The sequence below is a fragment of the Lactuca virosa genome, chromosome 5 (assembly GCF_052849685.1).
Source record: "Lactuca virosa cultivar CGN04683 chromosome 5, Lactuca_virosa_CGN04683_v6, whole genome shotgun sequence".
Classification (NCBI taxonomy): domain Eukaryota; kingdom Viridiplantae; phylum Streptophyta; class Magnoliopsida; order Asterales; family Asteraceae; genus Lactuca; species Lactuca virosa.
Window position 1 is genome coordinate 285623246 of NC_136430.1, and position 19247 is coordinate 285642492.

Here is a 19247-nt window from a genome sequence, read left to right on the forward strand (position 1 = left end):
GTTGGAGATTTTCGGGGTGTCCTTTCCGATAGATTTGATTCCGATCCCCATGGGGGAGGTGTGTGTGATTATAGGGATGGATTGGCTTAGTCGGTTCGGTGCTATGATTGACTGTGAGGGTCAGAGAGTGGCAGTTCGAACCCCAAGTAGGGGAGAACTGACTGTGTATAGTGAGGGCACCAGAGTGGGATCAGGGTTTTCTTCAGCTGCCAGGGCTCGACGGTATATTCAGCACGGGTGTGCGGGTTATCTAGCGTATGTGGTGGATACGCGGGTCAGGGATCAGATTTCAGTTTCAGAGGTTCCAGTGGTTAGGGAGTTTGCCGATGTGTTCCCAGAGGAGTTGCCAGGGATATCTCTGGAGAGGCAGGTCGAGTTCCGGATCGACCTGGTGCCGGGTGCGGCTCCTATAGCCAAGGCGTCGTACCGGTTGGCGCCACCCAAGATACAGGAGCTGTCTTCACAGCTGCAGGAACTGTTGGGCAAGTAGTTCATTCGACCTAGCATTTCTCCATGGGGAGCACCGATTCTCTTCGTCAGGAAGAAGAACGGTTCGCATCGGATGTGCATTGATTATAGGGAGGTGAACAAATTAACGGTGAAGAACCGTTATCCACTACCTAGGATAGATGATCTCTTTGATCAGTTACAGGGTGCATCTTGGTTCTCCAAGATAGACTTGAGGTCGGGGTATCATCAGGTCCGGGTCAGAGAGGAGGACGTGGAGAAGACTGCATTTCGAACTCGTTATGGTCATTACGAGTTCGTGGTGATGCCGTTTGGGCTCACCAAAACGCCAGCAGTGTTTATGGATTTGATGAATCGGGTCTGTAGACCGATGCTTGATTTCTCGGTCATCGTATTTATTGATGATATCCTTGTATATTCCAAGACCCGAGAGCAGCATGAGGAACACCTCAGGGAGTTGTTGGGAGTCCTGAGACGAGAACGGTTGTATGCCAAGTTCTGGAAGTGCGAGTTTTGGTTACGAGAGGTCCAGTTCCTCGGACATCTCGTCAACCAGGAGGAGATTTTGGTTGACCCAGCCAAAATCGAGGCAGTCATGCAGTGGGAGGTGTCGAGATCTCCTTCGGACATCAGGAGTTTTTTGGGTTTAGCAGGGTACTACCGGAGATTTATTCAAGATTTATCCAAGATAGCAGTACCCCTCACTCGTCTAACGAGGAAATGGGTGGATTTCTGGTGGGGTACTGAGCAGCAGAGGGCGTTTGAGACCCTCCGTCAGCGTTTGTGCGAGGCTCTAGTCTTGACACTCCCGGAGGGAGTGGAGGATTTTGTGGTGTTCTGTGATGCATCCATCACAGGTTTGGGGGCGGTCCTCGTGCATAGAGGATGGGTGATAACCTACGCGTCGCGGCAGCTGAAGCCGCATGAGACGAGATATCCTACTCACGATTTAGAGTTGGGAGCGGTGGTGTTCGCTCTCAAGATATGGAGGCATTACCTATATGGGGTCTGTTGTACTATATACACGTATTAAAAGAGTTTGAGGCACAACATGGATCAGACGAACCTGAATATGAGGCAGTGCAAGTGGCTGGATGTAGTCAAGGATTACGACTGCGAGATCCTTTACCACCCCGGTAAAGCGAATGTGGTGGCGGACGCTCTGAGCCACAAGTCTGCTGGGTCTTCCACCCCAGCGATATGTATGAGGATAGCGGTGGATTCTCCGCTTGTGAGTTTGATCAGGGATGCTCAGGTGGAGGGCATGCGACCTGAGAACTGGAAACTGGAAAGGATTAGGGGTGAGAACACCCGGTTCGTGCAGGGTAGCCGAGGATTATTGACCCGATGCGGTCGGGTATGGGTTTCGATGTCTGGTGGGGTCAGACAGACAGTGATGGAGAAGGCTCATAAGTCTCACGTCTCTATTCACCCAAGGGCCACCAATATGTACCGAGATTTGAGTTTGAGCTACTGGTGGCTGTGCATGAAGCGAGAAATCGCTTGGTACCTCGAGAGGTACTTGACCTGTAGGATGGTCAAGGCCGAGCATCAGAGGCCGCATGGCAAGCTGCAGCCCCTGGAGATTCCCATGTGGAAATGGGAACAGATCACGATGGACTTTATTACCAATTTTCCAAGGATGGCGAAGGGGTTTGATGCTATATGGGTCATTGTAGATCGATTGACCAAGAGTTCCCGTTTCTTGGGTATTCGGGAGAGTTTGTCGGCCGAGAGGTTGGCCGACATGTACGTCCGTGAGATCGTGTCTCGCCATGGGGTTCCAGTCTCCATTGTCTCCGGCCGAGATGTTAGGTTTACCTCCCGTTTCTGGCAGAAGTTCCACGAGGAACTGGGCACGCAGTTGCACTTTAGTACAACATTCCATCCGCAGACCGACGGTCAGAGCTAGCGGACCATTCAGACCCTTGAGGATATGTTGAGGGCGTGTGTCATTGACTTCAGTGGGAGTTGGGGTTCACACCTACCGCTTGCAAAGTTCGCCTACAACAACAGCTATCATTCCAGCATTGGCGCCCCGCCTTTCGAGCTGTTGTATAGGCGGAGATGTCGCACCCCAGTTTGTTGGGGAGAGGTTGGACACAGGCTGATGGGTCAGACGGAGGTAGTCTTGCAGACTGCTCAGAGTCGGCAGAAGAGTTACGCCGACCGGCGCCGATCCGAGTTAGAGTTTCAGGTCGGTGATATGGTACTCCTAAAGGTCTCTCCCTGGAAGGGTGTGATCCGCTTCAGGAAGAGGGGAAAATTGGGTCCCTGATATCTTGGGCCATTCAGGATTGCTGCCAGGATTGGAAAGGTGGCATACAGGCTAGAGCTTCCGGAGGAGCTTAGTCGGATCCACAACACTTTCCATGTTTCGCAGTTATGAAAGTGCATTATGGATCAGGAGGCAGGGGTGTCGTTGGACAATATTCAGGTCGATGAGCGTCTGAATTACGTGGAGAGGCCTGTGGCCATACTGGAAAGGAAGATGAAAGTTCTACGGAACAAGGAGATACCTTTGGTGAAGGTACAGTGGGAGCATCGGAGGGGGTCCGAGTGGACGTGGGAGCCAGAGGAAGAGATGCGGGAGCACTATCCGGAGTTGTTCGCCGCAGCAGATTTCGAGGACGAAGTGTAGTTTAAGTGGGGGAGAAATGTAACGCCCCGATTCTCAGGTATCGGTTTTAGATAAGAATTTTCTTGATTTCAAGGTCTACTCGACAAGTTGGTTGCCCTACTCGTCGAGTAGCAGCAGGTTGGCCCGCGTGTTTTAGTGACCTACTCGCCGAGTCCAAGAAGGGACTCGACGATTAGGAGCTGCCAGATGAAAACCTAAATTTCGGGGTATTGCACCCTATTTAAAGGATCATTGGACTCCCCCAGCCTCCCCTTTACAGCTCCTTGACACTCTTAAACCCTAAATCGTGTGTGTGTGTTTCTTTGGTGTGTTAAAGCTTGGAATAGGGATCTTGGTGAGGGAACACTTGGGGAAAACAAGTAAATTGAAGCAAGGAACTCGTGGGGAGCAAAGATCTACTTCAGTTGGCTCTTTCTTGAAGGTATTAGGCTGTTTCCTTGGCTCATTTCATCTTTAATCTCTTTGGGTGGGTTTTAGGAAAATGATTCTTGTGTTTGAGCCAAGATCTGAAGTTGCAACTTCAGATCTGGACTCCCTTTGGCCTTTAGATCCATAAAGTTATCAGCTTTGGCCAGTATGAACCTTCCCTCAAGTGTGAGAGTTCCTTGCAAGCTTGGTGTTGTCATTCTAAGACTTTAGAGCTTTACATGCACGTAAAGTTTGCAACTTTACGTGATAAACATGCCTTGGGAAGCTAGATCTACAATTTGGAGCCTTAGCATGGCTTAAAAAGCCTCTGTATGGATGAAGGACTGAAGGGACTCGACGAGTTGCATGGTCGACTCGGCGAGTCCGATGAAGATTGTCGTGGGCTCGACGAGTCAGATGAGAGACTCGGCGAGTCGGCTAGGGTTTTCCCAACCTTTGGACACATATGAACGCGACGATTGTAAAGGGAAAACCTCGGCGAGTTTGCCAAGGAGTTTCGGCCACTGACACTAGGAACTCGACGAGTCACTCAAGTGACTCGGCGAGTTGGCGAGTAATGCCAGGAACTCGGCGAGTAGCTGAGGGTACTTGACAAGTTGAGGTCAACATGGACTGTTGACCTTGATAGTTGACTTTGACTTTGACCAAAGGTTGATTATTGGACTTCTGGGGTATTTTGGAAAAATATGAGCATGGTGGGGACATTTAGTCAAAAAGGTCATGATGGGTATTAACTTATTATTTATGGTGTGATAGTGTGGGATTCCGGGGAGACAACAGTCAGAGATTTGTAGTATTTCAGCACTACTTGTGAGGTGAGTTATCCTCACTATATCAATAGGGTCTAAGGCACCAAGGCCGGACCTTTAAGGATTGTATTCGGTTATGGCATGATATGTTTATTGATTACATCCTGGTAGTTAGGGTGGTGATATGCTTATGTGTAGCGACCTGGTTAGGTCAATGTCCTGATTATAGGATGATGTTGTGTTAGTGACCGGTTAGGTCTGTATCCCGGTTATTGGGATGTTGCCATGATTAGTGAACTATCAGATTGGTTTGACTGTTATATGATATGAGCTAGCGTATGATATTATGTTCATGTTTGTTTGATTGGGGTTGGGTTGAGGCGGTCCTACTTTGTGCGGAAGGCCAACATACCCAGTGAGCGGTCGAGATAGGTTGTAGGCCCTGCGAGGCGGTCCAGTCATGCCGAAGGCTCGGGAGCGGTCCAGATAGGCTGTAGGCCCTGGGAGGCAGTCCAGTCAAGCTGAAGGCTCATTATGCATGCTGATTTGTATTTGTGGATGTGATATGATTATGGTTATACGAGATTGGTATTTTGGGGGAACTCACTAAGCTTTCGGGCTTACAGTTTCAGTTTATTTTTTCAGGTACATCAGGGGACCGCGGCAAGGCAAAGGCGTGATCGTACAGCTCCTCATGTTTTGTTTATGTTTCTGGGGAAAACTATGATATTATACATTTTGAAAACAAAGTTGTAATGATTTTAATGGTTTGAAAGGTTTTAAAAGTTCAAATTTGTCTTGAAATTTTTGGGTGTTACAAGTCATATATTTCAAATTAAATAAAAAAAATTAGGCCGTTACACTCTATCGAGAGACATAATCTTGAACATTGAGATTGAATTGCTTCCATGTCTCAGGTTCATAAAGATATCTTGTAGAACAAATGAATACTAAATTACTCATATAAGGGTTGCCTCATAGCTAGTTCGTATGAGTACAACAGTTGCATTGGATGACACACTCTATGTCTGAGAGTGTGAGAAGTTATAGCAATTAAATAAATATTCAATTACTATTATATCATTTTCACCATTTAAAAGTAACATTCTAATACCAATAATTTCACAATTTAGATAAATGATTCATTTGATAATAGCCATAGATTTAAATAATTAGATGATCAAGATTTATTCTCGTATTTTCAACCTTTTTAGTATTCTCAACTGAACTTTATATATATATATATATATATATATATATATATATATATAGAGAGAGAGAGAGAGAGAGAGCTAAGTTCAGGTATTTAAAGTAATTAGTGTGTTATTGTATGAATAAATATAGGCCAATCATTTCAAAATGGTAAATATGTAATCATACATTTAATTAATTATGGTAAATATATAAATCAATTAATATCCCTTTAATTTAGGAATATCAGTTTTAAAACCGAATTTCTAGTATATATCCTCACGTCTGCCTCTTCCCTCTTCTCTTCTATTCATCGTCGCCCCCAACCTTTTCCCTCTCATCTCCCTCTCGTACACACTACACTTCCGGCCGACCAAGCACACAAACGACGACATATTCTGGAATACGCATCTAAACACGAGCAGAAACACTCGTACTCACGTGAAACACAACGCGACATCCAATATCTTTCTTCTTCTGATCGCTCGCTGCCACAGTGACAATCGGCGACCTTCGTCTTCGATGCTCGTTGAAGCGGCGACGGTGGTTGGGCACCGGTAGTTCACAACAGCCATATAAACATGGCAGTGACTGAGCGGTTCACGGCAGTTAGCCACCACGAAAGGGATGGTGGCGTGACAACCCTAGACTTCTTGCATCTGACTGGCTCGCTCTCTTTCAGATGTAGGAGGGGGTGGCTCCGGTGATTTCCGGCTCCAATGGCGGATAGGAGGTGGCGGGTGAAGGATGGGGTATAAGCGGCGGCTGTAGCACCCTCCTAGGGTTAGGGTTCTTATTGCGGCGACTGTAGCACCCTCTCATCCGAAATTGAAAGTTGTTTTGATGCACACCAAGCGCTCGCTAAAATGCTTCAACTGAATGGTATTTCTTCGTTTATAGTATTCTATCAGAAAAGAATGTTTTTTATGATAATCATGAACATATTATGTTAGAAATCCTCGAATTAATATAATTATTGGTAATTGAATTCCAATTCTATCATAATGGAATCACGAATTCCAATTATGTTGGAATGGAATATAGATAATTTCTCACTAATTTATTATTGGATTTGTTTCTACAGAAGTTCATGCTTGAAGAACGGACCACGAAATTTGAACGACGTCTCTTAGCAACATTATTCTTTTAGAATGTAGTAGTGTCTTTGTTAGATTTTGATGTTTTTTTTCCAGATTTGAAAGTTTTTTACTTTTATTATTTAATAATAAATGTAATTCTTAGCAATTGTTACATGTATTCTATAAGAATTAATGTAATTTTTGTTTTAATTTTTTAATTGATGGTTCGAGAATTTTGTTATTTTACAATAAATTTTTAAAGTCATGATCAAGAAATATGTTCAAGAATATTTTTATTATTTTATGGTTCAAGAAATTTTTTTTTTGAACATACTCAAACATATTCTGTCAGAATGTCCGAATTAAAAACCTTATAATTCGTAAAATCGGATTTTTAATTAATAGAATATATGATCCCTTAAAATATGCAAATTTCATTTATTAAATATATGTTAATTGACTAAAATACTCTTCTAGTTAAATTAAATGATATTTTTCAATTATATTTAATTTAATAATATGTATTAATCACTTTCTTAAAATAAGTAAAATGATTGGCAAATATATATATATATATATATATATATATATATATATATATATATATATATATATATATATGCGCTAAAAAAAATGCTGACAATGTAAAATTCAGGGAAAAAAACGAGCACTAAACACTATGCGTATAGTAGAACCAGCTCAAGGAATAACGTCGAAGGTGGAAGGATGTGATGGTGAGGTGTTGCTTTGGGGGAATGATGAAATAGGCAAAATACTAGTCGGTATGGAATAGCTAATCGACTGTGTCTGAAATTGAACAAGGTAGTTGTATTTTTGGAAACTTGTGGCCTGGTGTTGGTGTCAAGAGTAGTACCATTGTCGGTGTTTGGTTAGGTTCTGTTTGAATCTTGCCGACGACTGCTATGACATTTAAAATGGTAGAGGTTTGAACGACAATCTGTTGAGTTAGTGCTTCGAGTTGGGCAATGTTTGTGGTGGACCAGTGAGGACACGTGCTAGACCATCGGCCGCAATGGTGAGGCATTGACATTCAACGAGAGCACCAGTAATAGATACAACATGTTTGAGATTGCTAATCTCCTAGAAATTAAGATGGGATGGAGAAATTTTGTTTGATATTTCTCAATGCTACGTTTGCAATACTCATAATGAAAGTAGAGATGGAAACTAACTACATCTAAGCCTAGGAAAGGAGAAATGTGCCTATGTATGGATGAACCCTGAGTGGAGAATCTGCTTATGAATTGCCTAAAAGGAAGTGGAAGACTAGTTCTTCAATAGCTTGATCAGAACAATTTAATCAAGGTACGGAGTTGGTCAAAGCTATTTAATCATGGAAGCGGAAGACTAGTTTTTTTTTTCTGTAGTTATATTAGAAAATAAAATCCGGTTGTTAAATAAATAAATAAAAACAACAGTAACCATTATTAATTTCATAAACTAAATAAAGAAAGAATAGAAGTCCTCCAACATATTTCTTATTATAAAAGCTCTCGGTTAATTTTTACAATTATATATAATTTGAAAAAGTAATCATAATGCATTGCTTGATAGAAAATGTCTAAAGATTGATGATCTTGATCCGAGAATTCATTGTGATAAATAATATCAATCAACAGTGTAACAACACAAAATGTATACCTAAATAAATGTATATGTAAATATTGGTTCATTATGTCATAGATATGCATGCAGCCGAACAATTTTACTTCATGTTCATCTTACAAATAGTTTAGCAATTAACTTTTTTTAGAAACGACAAATCTAATAAGCTTCTAATTTTATTTATGTCTCCGACACGACCTGAACCCTCAACCCCTAATACACTCAACGTCAATCTATGAATGCAGAATGTTACTTTAAGAATTAACATAACTAAATTTTTACAAAGAAGATTATATGTATGCATGACCTTGTTAAAGGAAGAACACCTAATAATACCCTACTTCAGTCTTTCATACAGTCTACTCCCATCCCTCCATTTCATGTAGGGGTTAAGGCCATCTCTTAGCTCAACATCCTTTTCCTTTGCCGTGTATTTGCAGCCTACAAACATTTGAAAAGTGCATTATTGTTATACTAAGCGATAAAAGAAAAAAAAAATGGGAAATCAAGATTTTAGAGGACAAACCGGGGGATCGTCAAATACAGTAGCAATGGTAGCAGATTTCAATGCCTTTGGGCGCTTGGTTTTCTCAACGTGCTGAAAGACATGAAGCAATGTGTATCAACATAGTTGATCATAAAAAATAATGTCATCAAATGCAAATTGCTTAACCTCCAATATGCAAGCAATCGTGGGCCTTTTGCCATTGTTGAGAGCGTCAATAACGTAGCGGGTTATTTGAACAAAAATAGGTCCGGTCACAACCGTTGCTCCTATCTTCTTGGGCTTAGTTTTCTCAAAAATTAAACTCCTTAACTCCTTCACTCCTTCTCTGAACTCTTTCCTCAAGCAACGCACCTACAAAGTTTGAAATATAAATAAAATTAAACAAAAACTCCAATCTTCTTCCAGAGAACCATGAAATAGATAACTATTACTTACTGGTACTTTGTCAAGAATCAGGAGTTTTTTCTCTTCAAGAGAAGGTCGGTGAAATATGAAGCAGTGCCTGCCCACGAAGAGATCTTTGATGGATGTTTTAACCTATCAGGGATTTAGGGAATTAAGTATATGAAAAGAAAACCATACATACATACATACAATCTAAAACAAATTAACCAAGCCATGGTACTAGTATTAGTGACTAGTGAGTGATGATGAGAAGCAAAAACCTTGTTTAATTCATTAACATATTTAACATCTTCAGGACATTCACAAACATCTAACGGCTTCAAAGCAAAGTCATCCATGTACTCACATGGAGTCATTTCCCCCAAACACAAAGTGAAATCCTGCAATCCGGAATTAATGTGGTGAACTGAACACGCTAATAATTAAACTTAGTAAAAAGAAAAGAAAGTGTACCCTTAAAAGCCAGACAAAGAACATTGGGAAGAATTGTTTAAACTCAGATGCTGTGATGTCTCCAGCCATCGTATTAACCATTTTAGTTACAACAGAGACATAATGAAATGAAGTCCCATCTATATCTCCCATCTGATGGAAATTATTAAAAGTCAGATTAAGCAAAATGCATGCACAAAGGAAAGGTGCTAATTAATGAAACAAAAACCCGACCTGATTGTATATTAACATGCTTGATAAGACTACAGCTAGATACAAGCATTTTTCCTGGATGAAAAAAAAAAAAAAAAAAAAAAAAAACCAGAAGAATAAATTTAAGTGAAAAAACATGAACTAGATATAGTATTTTATAACAAGTCAAACCAACCCCATATGGACTATCCGATCCTTCAGTGTCTATCACTAAGATATTGTAGTTGGTCCCATCATCAGCAGTTTTTGTTGAAGGAGAAAACCACATCCAAAGCCCTTCAGTGCAGTGATCAGGATTATATGGCCTTCGTCCCACCTCAAATCCACTAGTCCTTCCCATAAGCTACAAAAATTATAACATAAATTTTATCAGCTCAAGATGAAAACTAACGTAAATATTAATTAATCAACATGTATCAAAATTTTATATCCATGGAATATTAACATTAACAAATCAACATGTGAAAAGGTTAAACTTTGTGACTTTAAATTTCATATAATTAAAAGTTGATATGGATTCATATAATTCCGTAACCCACAAACTTTGAGACTCGTGTACCAAATTTTGAAGCTTATGTTTGGTTCTGCACATGTTGATTATATGAACAAGAAAAACTTTTCAAATTTGTTATGAATTAAAAGTATACAACTTGAGAAAATATATCCAAGAGAAGAAAAGGAAAGAAAACTCTTATAAAATGAAAAGAAAACCCTAAGAAAAAAAAATCAGAAGAGGAATTAAGTAACATCCTAAGAAAAAGACACAAAAGAACATGAAATAAAGCCCTTTATATCATTAGAATATATAGAGACTATTATACAACAGTTCTCCAATATAACCTATATTGATGACTCATTTCTTCGTAACAACTTATATAAAAACCCTAATCTCAAAATTGCAAAGTAGATAATACATAATAGAAAATCATGCATCAAGCCTTTCTAATAGCATAAGCAAACCTGTCCCAAGAAGAAAAAAGAAAAATTACCTGATTGGAGATATAACTCTTGCCTAACTGAGCAGGACCACAAACTGAAACCACTCCGATCGGTCCTTTAACAAGCAGAAGGATCGAAGCAGCTTCTTCATTCATACGAAGCCTCCCTTTCTCATCCCGATAGGCGAGGCGGACGGGTTTGGTAACGGCGCTCATGGCTAGTAGAAGCGTAAGGAGAAACCGGCTGCACACAATCAGCGACGTCGTTGGCTTCCCACATGTCTTTATGTAAAATATGAACAGTGCTTTTAAAGATTTACATAAATAGTCCCTACTTTAATTGAAAAATTATAATGATAATCCCTATGTTTCATAGATTAAAAAAAGGTACCTGTCAAAATGTAAACTTACAGAAATGGTCCCTGTATTTACAAAAATACAGAAATGGTTCCAAAAGTTAAAGATATGGTCCTTAGGTTCCAAAAATTACAAACATGGTCCTTATGTTTGATCCAAACCATATTTATAATTTTTTTTAACATTTTTTTTTTTCTGAAATACCTATTTACAACTTTTATTTTTCATCTTTTTTACAACTGTGTTTTTCCAAATTTGTATTTTTAGAAGTGTTTAGGGTCAAATCTCCTTCGGTGATCTCTTTTTGAAGTTATTAATTTGGTCTTTATGTTCTATAAAATTAGTTTTTTTTATTTGAACCAACGGTTGACTTGTGTTCTTTTGACACTCGATTTGTAGAGTGTGATGAAGACTTTGTCGGTTCCGTAGGAAGCTTCTGGGAAGTTGCAGTTTGTTGGATGGTGCGAGGCTTGATGAAATATTTGGCATAATTCTGATTGATTCAGAGACATATTCTTCTGAATCGTTTCTAGGCTTTTCATTTTCGGAGCCTAGTTGAGTTCCGGTCAAAGTCTTTGATGAAGACTTTAGGGTTGTTGAGGTCTTAAGAGTGGATTTATGAGCTTCTTTTGCTTTCTTTTATAGTAGCTCTTAGGTTAGAGCATTGATCATGGCACTTTCTTCGACTGCCATTTCCTTTTTCTTCTTTAACTTTCTTTTCAACAACATCCAATTCTTTTCTTTCTTTTTCTCTCTTCTCCATAAACTCATGGAGAGCTTTCTTCTAAAGTGCAACAATTTTATCTGTTGCATCTTTATCTCTCATCTTTTTTTTCTTTAGCTATTTCTTCATCTGATTTTGGCTGCAATAGCCTTGCTTCGGTTAGAAGATCTGGATTGATCGGATGAATTGATATTGTTTGATGGACCGGGGGAAGTTTTTCCTGAAAAAGAACATAGTAAGATTGTATACAAGAACACACACAAGTAGAAACCATTCCTTGGAACTCCACGTAAGCAAGGATAAATATCGAAGTATAATCTATATATATAGTTCTGGCAGCATAATCTATATCCAAAGAAGAGGTTTCAGAAGTACGGTGTGTGCATAAATGAATAATATATTCTATTGTATTCAAGGAAAATTTGCCTAAGACGATGTCCATTTGGAGATGAGTGGTCGAACTGATTCCAACACCCTTTTGAGAAGGAGTTGTTATGGAAGCGAAATTAAACCCTTTTAATTTTGAGACACTTCCTTCTTGAGGAGGTGAATGGATGGCTCTGGGTTTCTTTGACTCGACATGAGATCTTTTATCACCTCTGGAATGTTGAGTGTACATGGTGTGCAATAGGATACGCCTTTGGGGAGTAGGAGAGGGAATAGTTGAATCCTTACACTTATTGTCAATCTTCTTCTTCTTAGTGATGAACTTTCCTTTAGGAGGAGTTATGTCGACTTTGAACCTGGAGGTTTTCTTCAATGTTCTTGTCGAGGATGGGGTAGGGCGTTCCGGTTTTGGTTCATCTGTATCCTTAATGTGTTGGGTAAGAATGGTTGAATCTCTTGGAATAAGGTCCAGAAGAGCAGCGGGTATACGTTTGGTTTCTCTCAATTCAACTGGATCATGAACATGAAATCTTGTCATTTGAAGAGTTTCAAACATATCCAAAGATTCATCAACATGAATCTTGGAGGCATTATAGAGTGATTCAAGGCAAACAGCTCGGAATCTCGCGTGTGGGATCTCCATCGTTTTGGTGTCAATGTATTCCTTGAAATCATTCCATAAACACGTTGAGTAATCGACTGGTCTGTCGGTGATGATTCCACAGAGGATTTAAAGTCATGTTGTGCTTAGTTGATCAATTCATCTAGTCTTATTAGTAAGGAAGTGAATGATTAAGTGAAAAAGAAAGTTCCATGTGACTGGAAGCTTTGAATTTTTTAAGTTGTAAGTGGTTTCAAATGGAGTTTTATGGTCTATTTCAAGAAGTTTGCGAAATACTTGAGTAGTCGAGGTTGTTTCGTATCGCGATCGAATGAAATATCTAGGAAGACCAATGGATTCGAGGAAGACGTACTTGTTAAGATAGACAATATCATCATTGATTAATTGGAGTTGAATTATGTCAAGATTATCATCGACCTCGGTAGAGACATGTGCTTTCACCAGATAGTCGGATGGAAAATTAGTTGTGGTGATGGTGAGTGGAATGAAAAAGGTATGTCATTTTAGGGCTTCGATCAAAGGAGTAAGGACAAAATCATAAAGAGTGGGATCAAGAACTGCTTGGAGATTGCATGAAGTGTGAATGCAAAGTATTTGTGCGGACAAGGTTTGACACATCAGATAACAAAACCAGGGTTTATATTAATTCTTGAAACGATTACATAGATGTTAAATTTGAACCCATACTATGCCTCTAATAGGCTACACCACATGCTACTACGGCTACTTCATATCTCGATCTTCGGATATGAAATCCTTACTCGTGATTCCTTGCGTTGTCACCTTCTTCGTCAAGGATATTTTGAAATGCCCTTGGCGTTGGCGGTGCGCTTTGCCTTGCTGCTTCATTTTTCTTCGGGCAGTCCCTAGAAATATGTCTTTCTTCCCTACATCCGTAATACACCCTCTTGGGAAACATACACTCATCGGCGTAATGCCCAGAATTTCCACAATTGAAGCAAGTCACCTTCCTTCCAGAGTGTTTATTTTTTCACTTCCCGCACCATTTTTCTTTACCTCCTCTTTTTCCAGACTTTGAGAACATGTTGCTCTTGTTGGACCTTTAAAGACCCCTCAAATTTCCTCTTCTTGCCAACTTCAACCTTGTTGGTGGTCCTGTCGTTGATCATTTCTTCAATAGACTTAGCAACCCAGATGGTTGCCTCAAGAGGTGGTGTCTGGCGTACTGGCACAATAAGTTCGTCCTTACTTTGTTGAAGTAAACGCCTTGTCTCTTCCATCTGTTGATCCAACATTGTTCGCACCATTTCCTGTACTCTTGCCATCGTGATTGGCTCAGGTGCAGCCGCTACTTCTGGTGCACGCTCAATTACTTGTGGCTCAGGCTGCGAGTTACCGTTTCCGAATCCGTTCTGAGTGCTCTCCATGTCGACCTATACACGAAAATCAGACGTTCGGTGTGTAGTGACGAGAGTTTAGAAAGGATTTATTTACGATAGACGTATAAATCTCCTTATTACTCCGAAAAGTTATATGTCAGTTCTAATACCGTAATTAAACGTTTAGAAACCTGAACACATAAAGTTTCCAGATCCGGTCAGCAACATACCATAGATCCGATCAAATAATCATATAAGGCATCTTTATAGATATAATATAAATCATTTAGCACATAAAAGAATTTTAGGCATCTTTCCTAAAATAAACTAGTGCTTGTGTCTAAAATATGGTAGACACTCATCTCACAATCATCTCTTAGCATTCTAAGTTTAAGTCTAGAAATCCTACAAATTCCTAATTCGTTTAAACTAATGCTCTGATACCAACTGTGACATCCCCATTAAGGGTAAACACCCAACCAGATTGAGAACGGAAGTTGTCTCTGTCTATCTGAAAGTCGGCGTCACTATACCCAGTTACTCTTAAGTTATCATTGCCACCAAGCACAAGGACCCAGTCCTTAGTTCTTTGCAGATACATAAGAATATTCTTGACCTCTATCTAATGAGCTCTACCTGGATTTCCCTGATATTGACTAACCATGTGCAAAGCAAAAGCCACATCAGGGCGAGTACACGTCATAGCATACATGATCGATCCAACGGCGAAAGCATATGGTGTTGGGTTATGGGCATAACATCATTCCTATGGTGTTCATGTAACCCTAATTGCTTTGATCTAGGTTTTTCTACTATGAACACAACAACATTGAATACCAAAGCAATAACCCTAAAGTCTAACATACAAATCTGAAAATCACATATGATTTAGGGTTTAGATCTTACATTTGATTGTTATGTAGCAATAACAATCACAATCCTTCTTGATCTTGACTCTTGAAAGCTTAGTGCCTCAAATGTTGCACCTCTAATGGAGTCACAAACACCACTAGCAACAAGATGATTTAGGAGAGGAAGGAGGAGCACCAAAAACGTCCAAGATCTTCTAGAGAAAGCTTAGCCACGTTTTTGGGAGCCCTAGGTGTCTTTATATACTTGTGTGGGCTGCTAGGGTTTTAGGTGAAACCCTAATTCTCTGCTTAGGCCTTAAGCAACCCATGGAGTCCCTCTAGAAAGCCCTTGGACAAAAATCATATGAGCTTCCCATAGATTTCGTCCAATGCCCTTTCCATTAGGAATCCATAGCCCAATTTGCAGCTATCATATAATTGCCATATCAGTCCCCTTTATTTAATTAAAATCTTTTAGCCACAAAATTAATTATTAATTGATTCTTGACTAATATTAATTAAACAATATGATTTCTCTTTTAATATATTATTCACATAATATATTAATAAATCATAATTAATCCTCTTTCTCCTTAATTCATCCTGTCAGTTGCTATGGTGAAGGCAACCCAAAAGGACCATGCTCATAATCGGGTCAAGTACATAACAAAATAGTTATGGGCTTAGACACCTAATCCAACAGTCTCCCACTTGGATAAGTCTAATAACTATTTTGTAAGTACGACCTAATCAGCAATCGTAGTTTTCAAAAGTCGCTGTCAACTCTGATCTTATCAGTAACGTGTCCTTTAGATAAGGGATCATATATTCCTCCATTCTAGATATCGTATGAACTGAGACATGGATTTTAATCATACTCTTTGTTCATGTGTTGTTTACCGATTTCCGATTTATGATAACTGACAACAGACTACAATTGAACACATCAACTTAGTCCAGGCTTGGCCAAGCGCTTAGGGTGTCATCACTAAATCATCAAGGGGCCCACAGATATCGCTTTTATCCCACTTTGGGTAAAAGGAACGGATAAACTTCGACTCAAATGCTCGCTTGTATCTACTTATCAAATCACACACAACAATATGTTTTATAACACCAAGTTATTGGTGCGTTTACATATTATCAATGTGCAACCGACTTGTAAATTACAACTCACATGTCTCGGTTTTAAGAATATAAGATATTATCGTCTCACTAATCACTCGTGATAAAATCCATGAAGCGATTCAAGTTAGCGTGGGTTTAATCCAATGCTCAAATCTTAATTCATAAGCACTCATGAACGTTGTAGCAAACTTTTGCTATGTCTAATACACTTTAGATAGTCTACAAACCAATTTAAGACAGTCTAGCTTCAATACCTACTTCCAAAGTATTTATCGACTGTGGATGGTTTGAATAATCTTATTATTCGGGAAGTCAAAACATGCAAAGTGAAACACAAGAATCGAATCCAATATGGTCTCAAACTTGTGAGTATAAATAAAACACCTTTTATTTAGTCACCATATTGATTACACATTATTCATTGTATAATGTTTCGGATAATCAACTTATTACTTGAATTATAACAATTGTTGTCCCATGCTCTAATCATACACACTATGTTTACCTACAGTCCTTTCTTTGTGAAATAGATCAATTGAAAACATTTCCAATGATTCTCATTTCACAATTCCTATTCCTTGTCATAAGTGTAAGAATACCCAATTCTTGCCACTATTAGAATATGTTAGATTCTAACATTTTATGCAACGATCCTTTTGTAATGTCACAGCACCAAAGCCACCAAGACTTTGCCAATGATATTACAAAGTGCTCTATTGGAGATTGTTACAAGGAAATTCCATAGATACGAAGTCTCACATTCAAAGTATATTCCTTTGAATATCCTTCCTGCATAAAAGTTTCTAATCTAGACATAGATTTTTGATATCCAACTCCCGTTTATGGAAACATTTCCATATTTTCCATATAACAGCTCATTGTAAATAGAATCGTATATATTCATAATAATGTCGATATGTTCCATCCAATACTCTACTTCCAACTGCCCACAAGTGCCCAATCCTTTGTGAACCTCAGATTGTTCTTGACAGTTGTTTAATTAATTTTAGTCATATTTGGTTCTGGTCCTTTTTCCCTCTTAATGCCCTAGGCATTTAGAAAATCAGAATGGTCGAATATTATAGCATATGGAATCGATCCTATACCCGAAGCGTATGTGACACAATTCATGAAAAACGTGATACTTTACCAGTTTCTTGCTATAATATTGCCATATATAGGATTCCCATATGTTGAATCTTTTCAACATAACATCCACATATATCTTTTGACTAAATTTGATTAAAATTTCTCGATCTAAGCTTTTAGATTTGAAATAAAGTATAATATTCTCTCCCTTAATTATAGCAAAACATCCTTTCAACCCCTACAACTTTTGCAAAGTGCAACTTTTGTTTTCTATAATTAATATTGCTAACTTGCAACATAATAATCATGCTCCCACTAACATGATAATTATTACTTTACTAGCATAACACTTATGCTCCCACTAGCTTTGACATGTACTCAGAAAACAGCTGGACTTCTAGAAATCAATACTTATTGAATTTCTTAACGAAAGTTCATATTTCCGACACGAGATGCTTTGATAAGCTTTTATCTAAGCTTCTCAAACTCATACACCTTTCCTTAGATAGCTCATATGCGTGTCTAAACAGTTTCAGAACTTACAATCATAAGTCTTAATTGTTCAAACTAATTGCCAAATCTCACATTTCAAACTATGAAGAGGGATGTTGTAATCATAATCGAATTCGAGAATGCAATTTACACAATCGCTATCTCCTTAAAATCTTCCTAGTGAAAGCGTTTCCTTACAATCATTTTCATGAAGTGGAGAGAAACCTTATCACTTAGATTTTATGGTGTATGTGTTCATATCCATGTGAATCTTTGATAACCATAATCACAAGGCAAGGTTAGTGACAAATCCAAACTCATATGGACTGAACTTATTCAATCTTGATTTCTAGCCACCTGGTAGTACAAGGGCCTACCATGTCTTCCAAGTTGTTGAGCAGATCACCCATACAAATTAATGAAATTTCATTGATTAAGGTGCTTTGCCTTTATGAATTCAAATGAGAACTCATAGGACTCACATGCATAGTGAACTTTAAATGGAATGGGCACAGAAACAAGAATGTGTAAACACGATAGGTTACAAACCTCAAGTCGTGTGCTAGTGTTTAACAATAGGTTTACCCTTGATTAGTTCTTGAAACTTTTCAAGATCATTTAGACTCCAACTGACCTTTTGACATATCAGATTCTCTTATCAAGAAACATTCCTTGACAAAACAAATATTCAAGAGTTAGTGGGGGTCCTTATTAAGGCAAACACTACACACAATTGGTTTAGTTGATCTTTGTCTTATCCAAGACATCACAATTTACCAATTTCAAATGTGCAGGAACAAGAAGACAATTTCTAGTCCACATTTGATGAGTGTGTTATAAACCTTCTTAAGATGATGTCACTCAAATCACAATCTTGGAGTATGACTCTAAGACTTGATTTTGGAACGAAGTATGATTCACATTTTGATTTAACCATTTCAACAATTTCCGATTCCTCTTCTTAGCCGTACTGGTGCACTAAGGTGTCCTTAGAGGATCAATTGTGATACGGCTTTATAATCACTAAGTTAATCATAAACAGATACTTAAGTACTCTCCCATCTATTCAGATTGGAGAAACTTTTATCTTTCTGCCTAAATGATTCTTCTTATTCGTTCTACTATTCATTGAAACTTTTCCAACGATTCAGAATCATACTTAATCTTTTAAGCATAACCACATTTACTAAACTTTTAGCAAATCATGACGAATATTCTTATCGTTCTTTGTGGTGGACTCGACTTAGTGCACAACAATGAGTACTAGATCCTTTAGTCCTTTATTCGACTTACATACTTATGGGAACAAGGAATTAGTCTTAATTTCCCAAATACGAAGGTTCTCATTCATCATACAATACCAATTGCACGATTCCAAGTTTCTGTCCAATTGAAACTTGGGCGATGAGAATCTTTCCTTATTTAGTAAATTTCTGACATTACCACAAATAACATAACTAAGAATCATATCCATTTCAATATTTCTAACAATAGAAATAAGCAAACATCAATTTTCACAAATAACATTGCAAGGATAAATAAATAAGATAAAACTCAAAATTTCATTTATTTATAAAA

General features: G+C 38.6%; 1 protein-coding gene across 1 annotated transcript; it reads right to left on the reverse strand.

Annotated features, from left to right (window-relative positions):
* Window positions 1-8304: 8304 nt before the first annotated feature.
* On the reverse strand, window positions 8305-10921 carry LOC145117567 (uncharacterized). Its single transcript, XM_079053861.1, has 9 exons — window positions 10731-10921; window positions 9917-10084; window positions 9763-9816; window positions 9550-9681; window positions 9357-9476; window positions 9127-9228; window positions 8857-9042; window positions 8710-8781; window positions 8305-8624 (listed from the first exon to the last, which is right to left on the reverse strand). The coding sequence occupies exons 1-9, from the start codon at window positions 10893-10895 to the stop codon at window positions 8586-8588; spliced, it is 1038 nt and encodes a 345-aa protein (XP_078909987.1). The 5' UTR covers window positions 10896-10921; the 3' UTR covers window positions 8305-8585.
* Between the last annotated feature and the right edge of the window lie 8326 nt (window positions 10922-19247).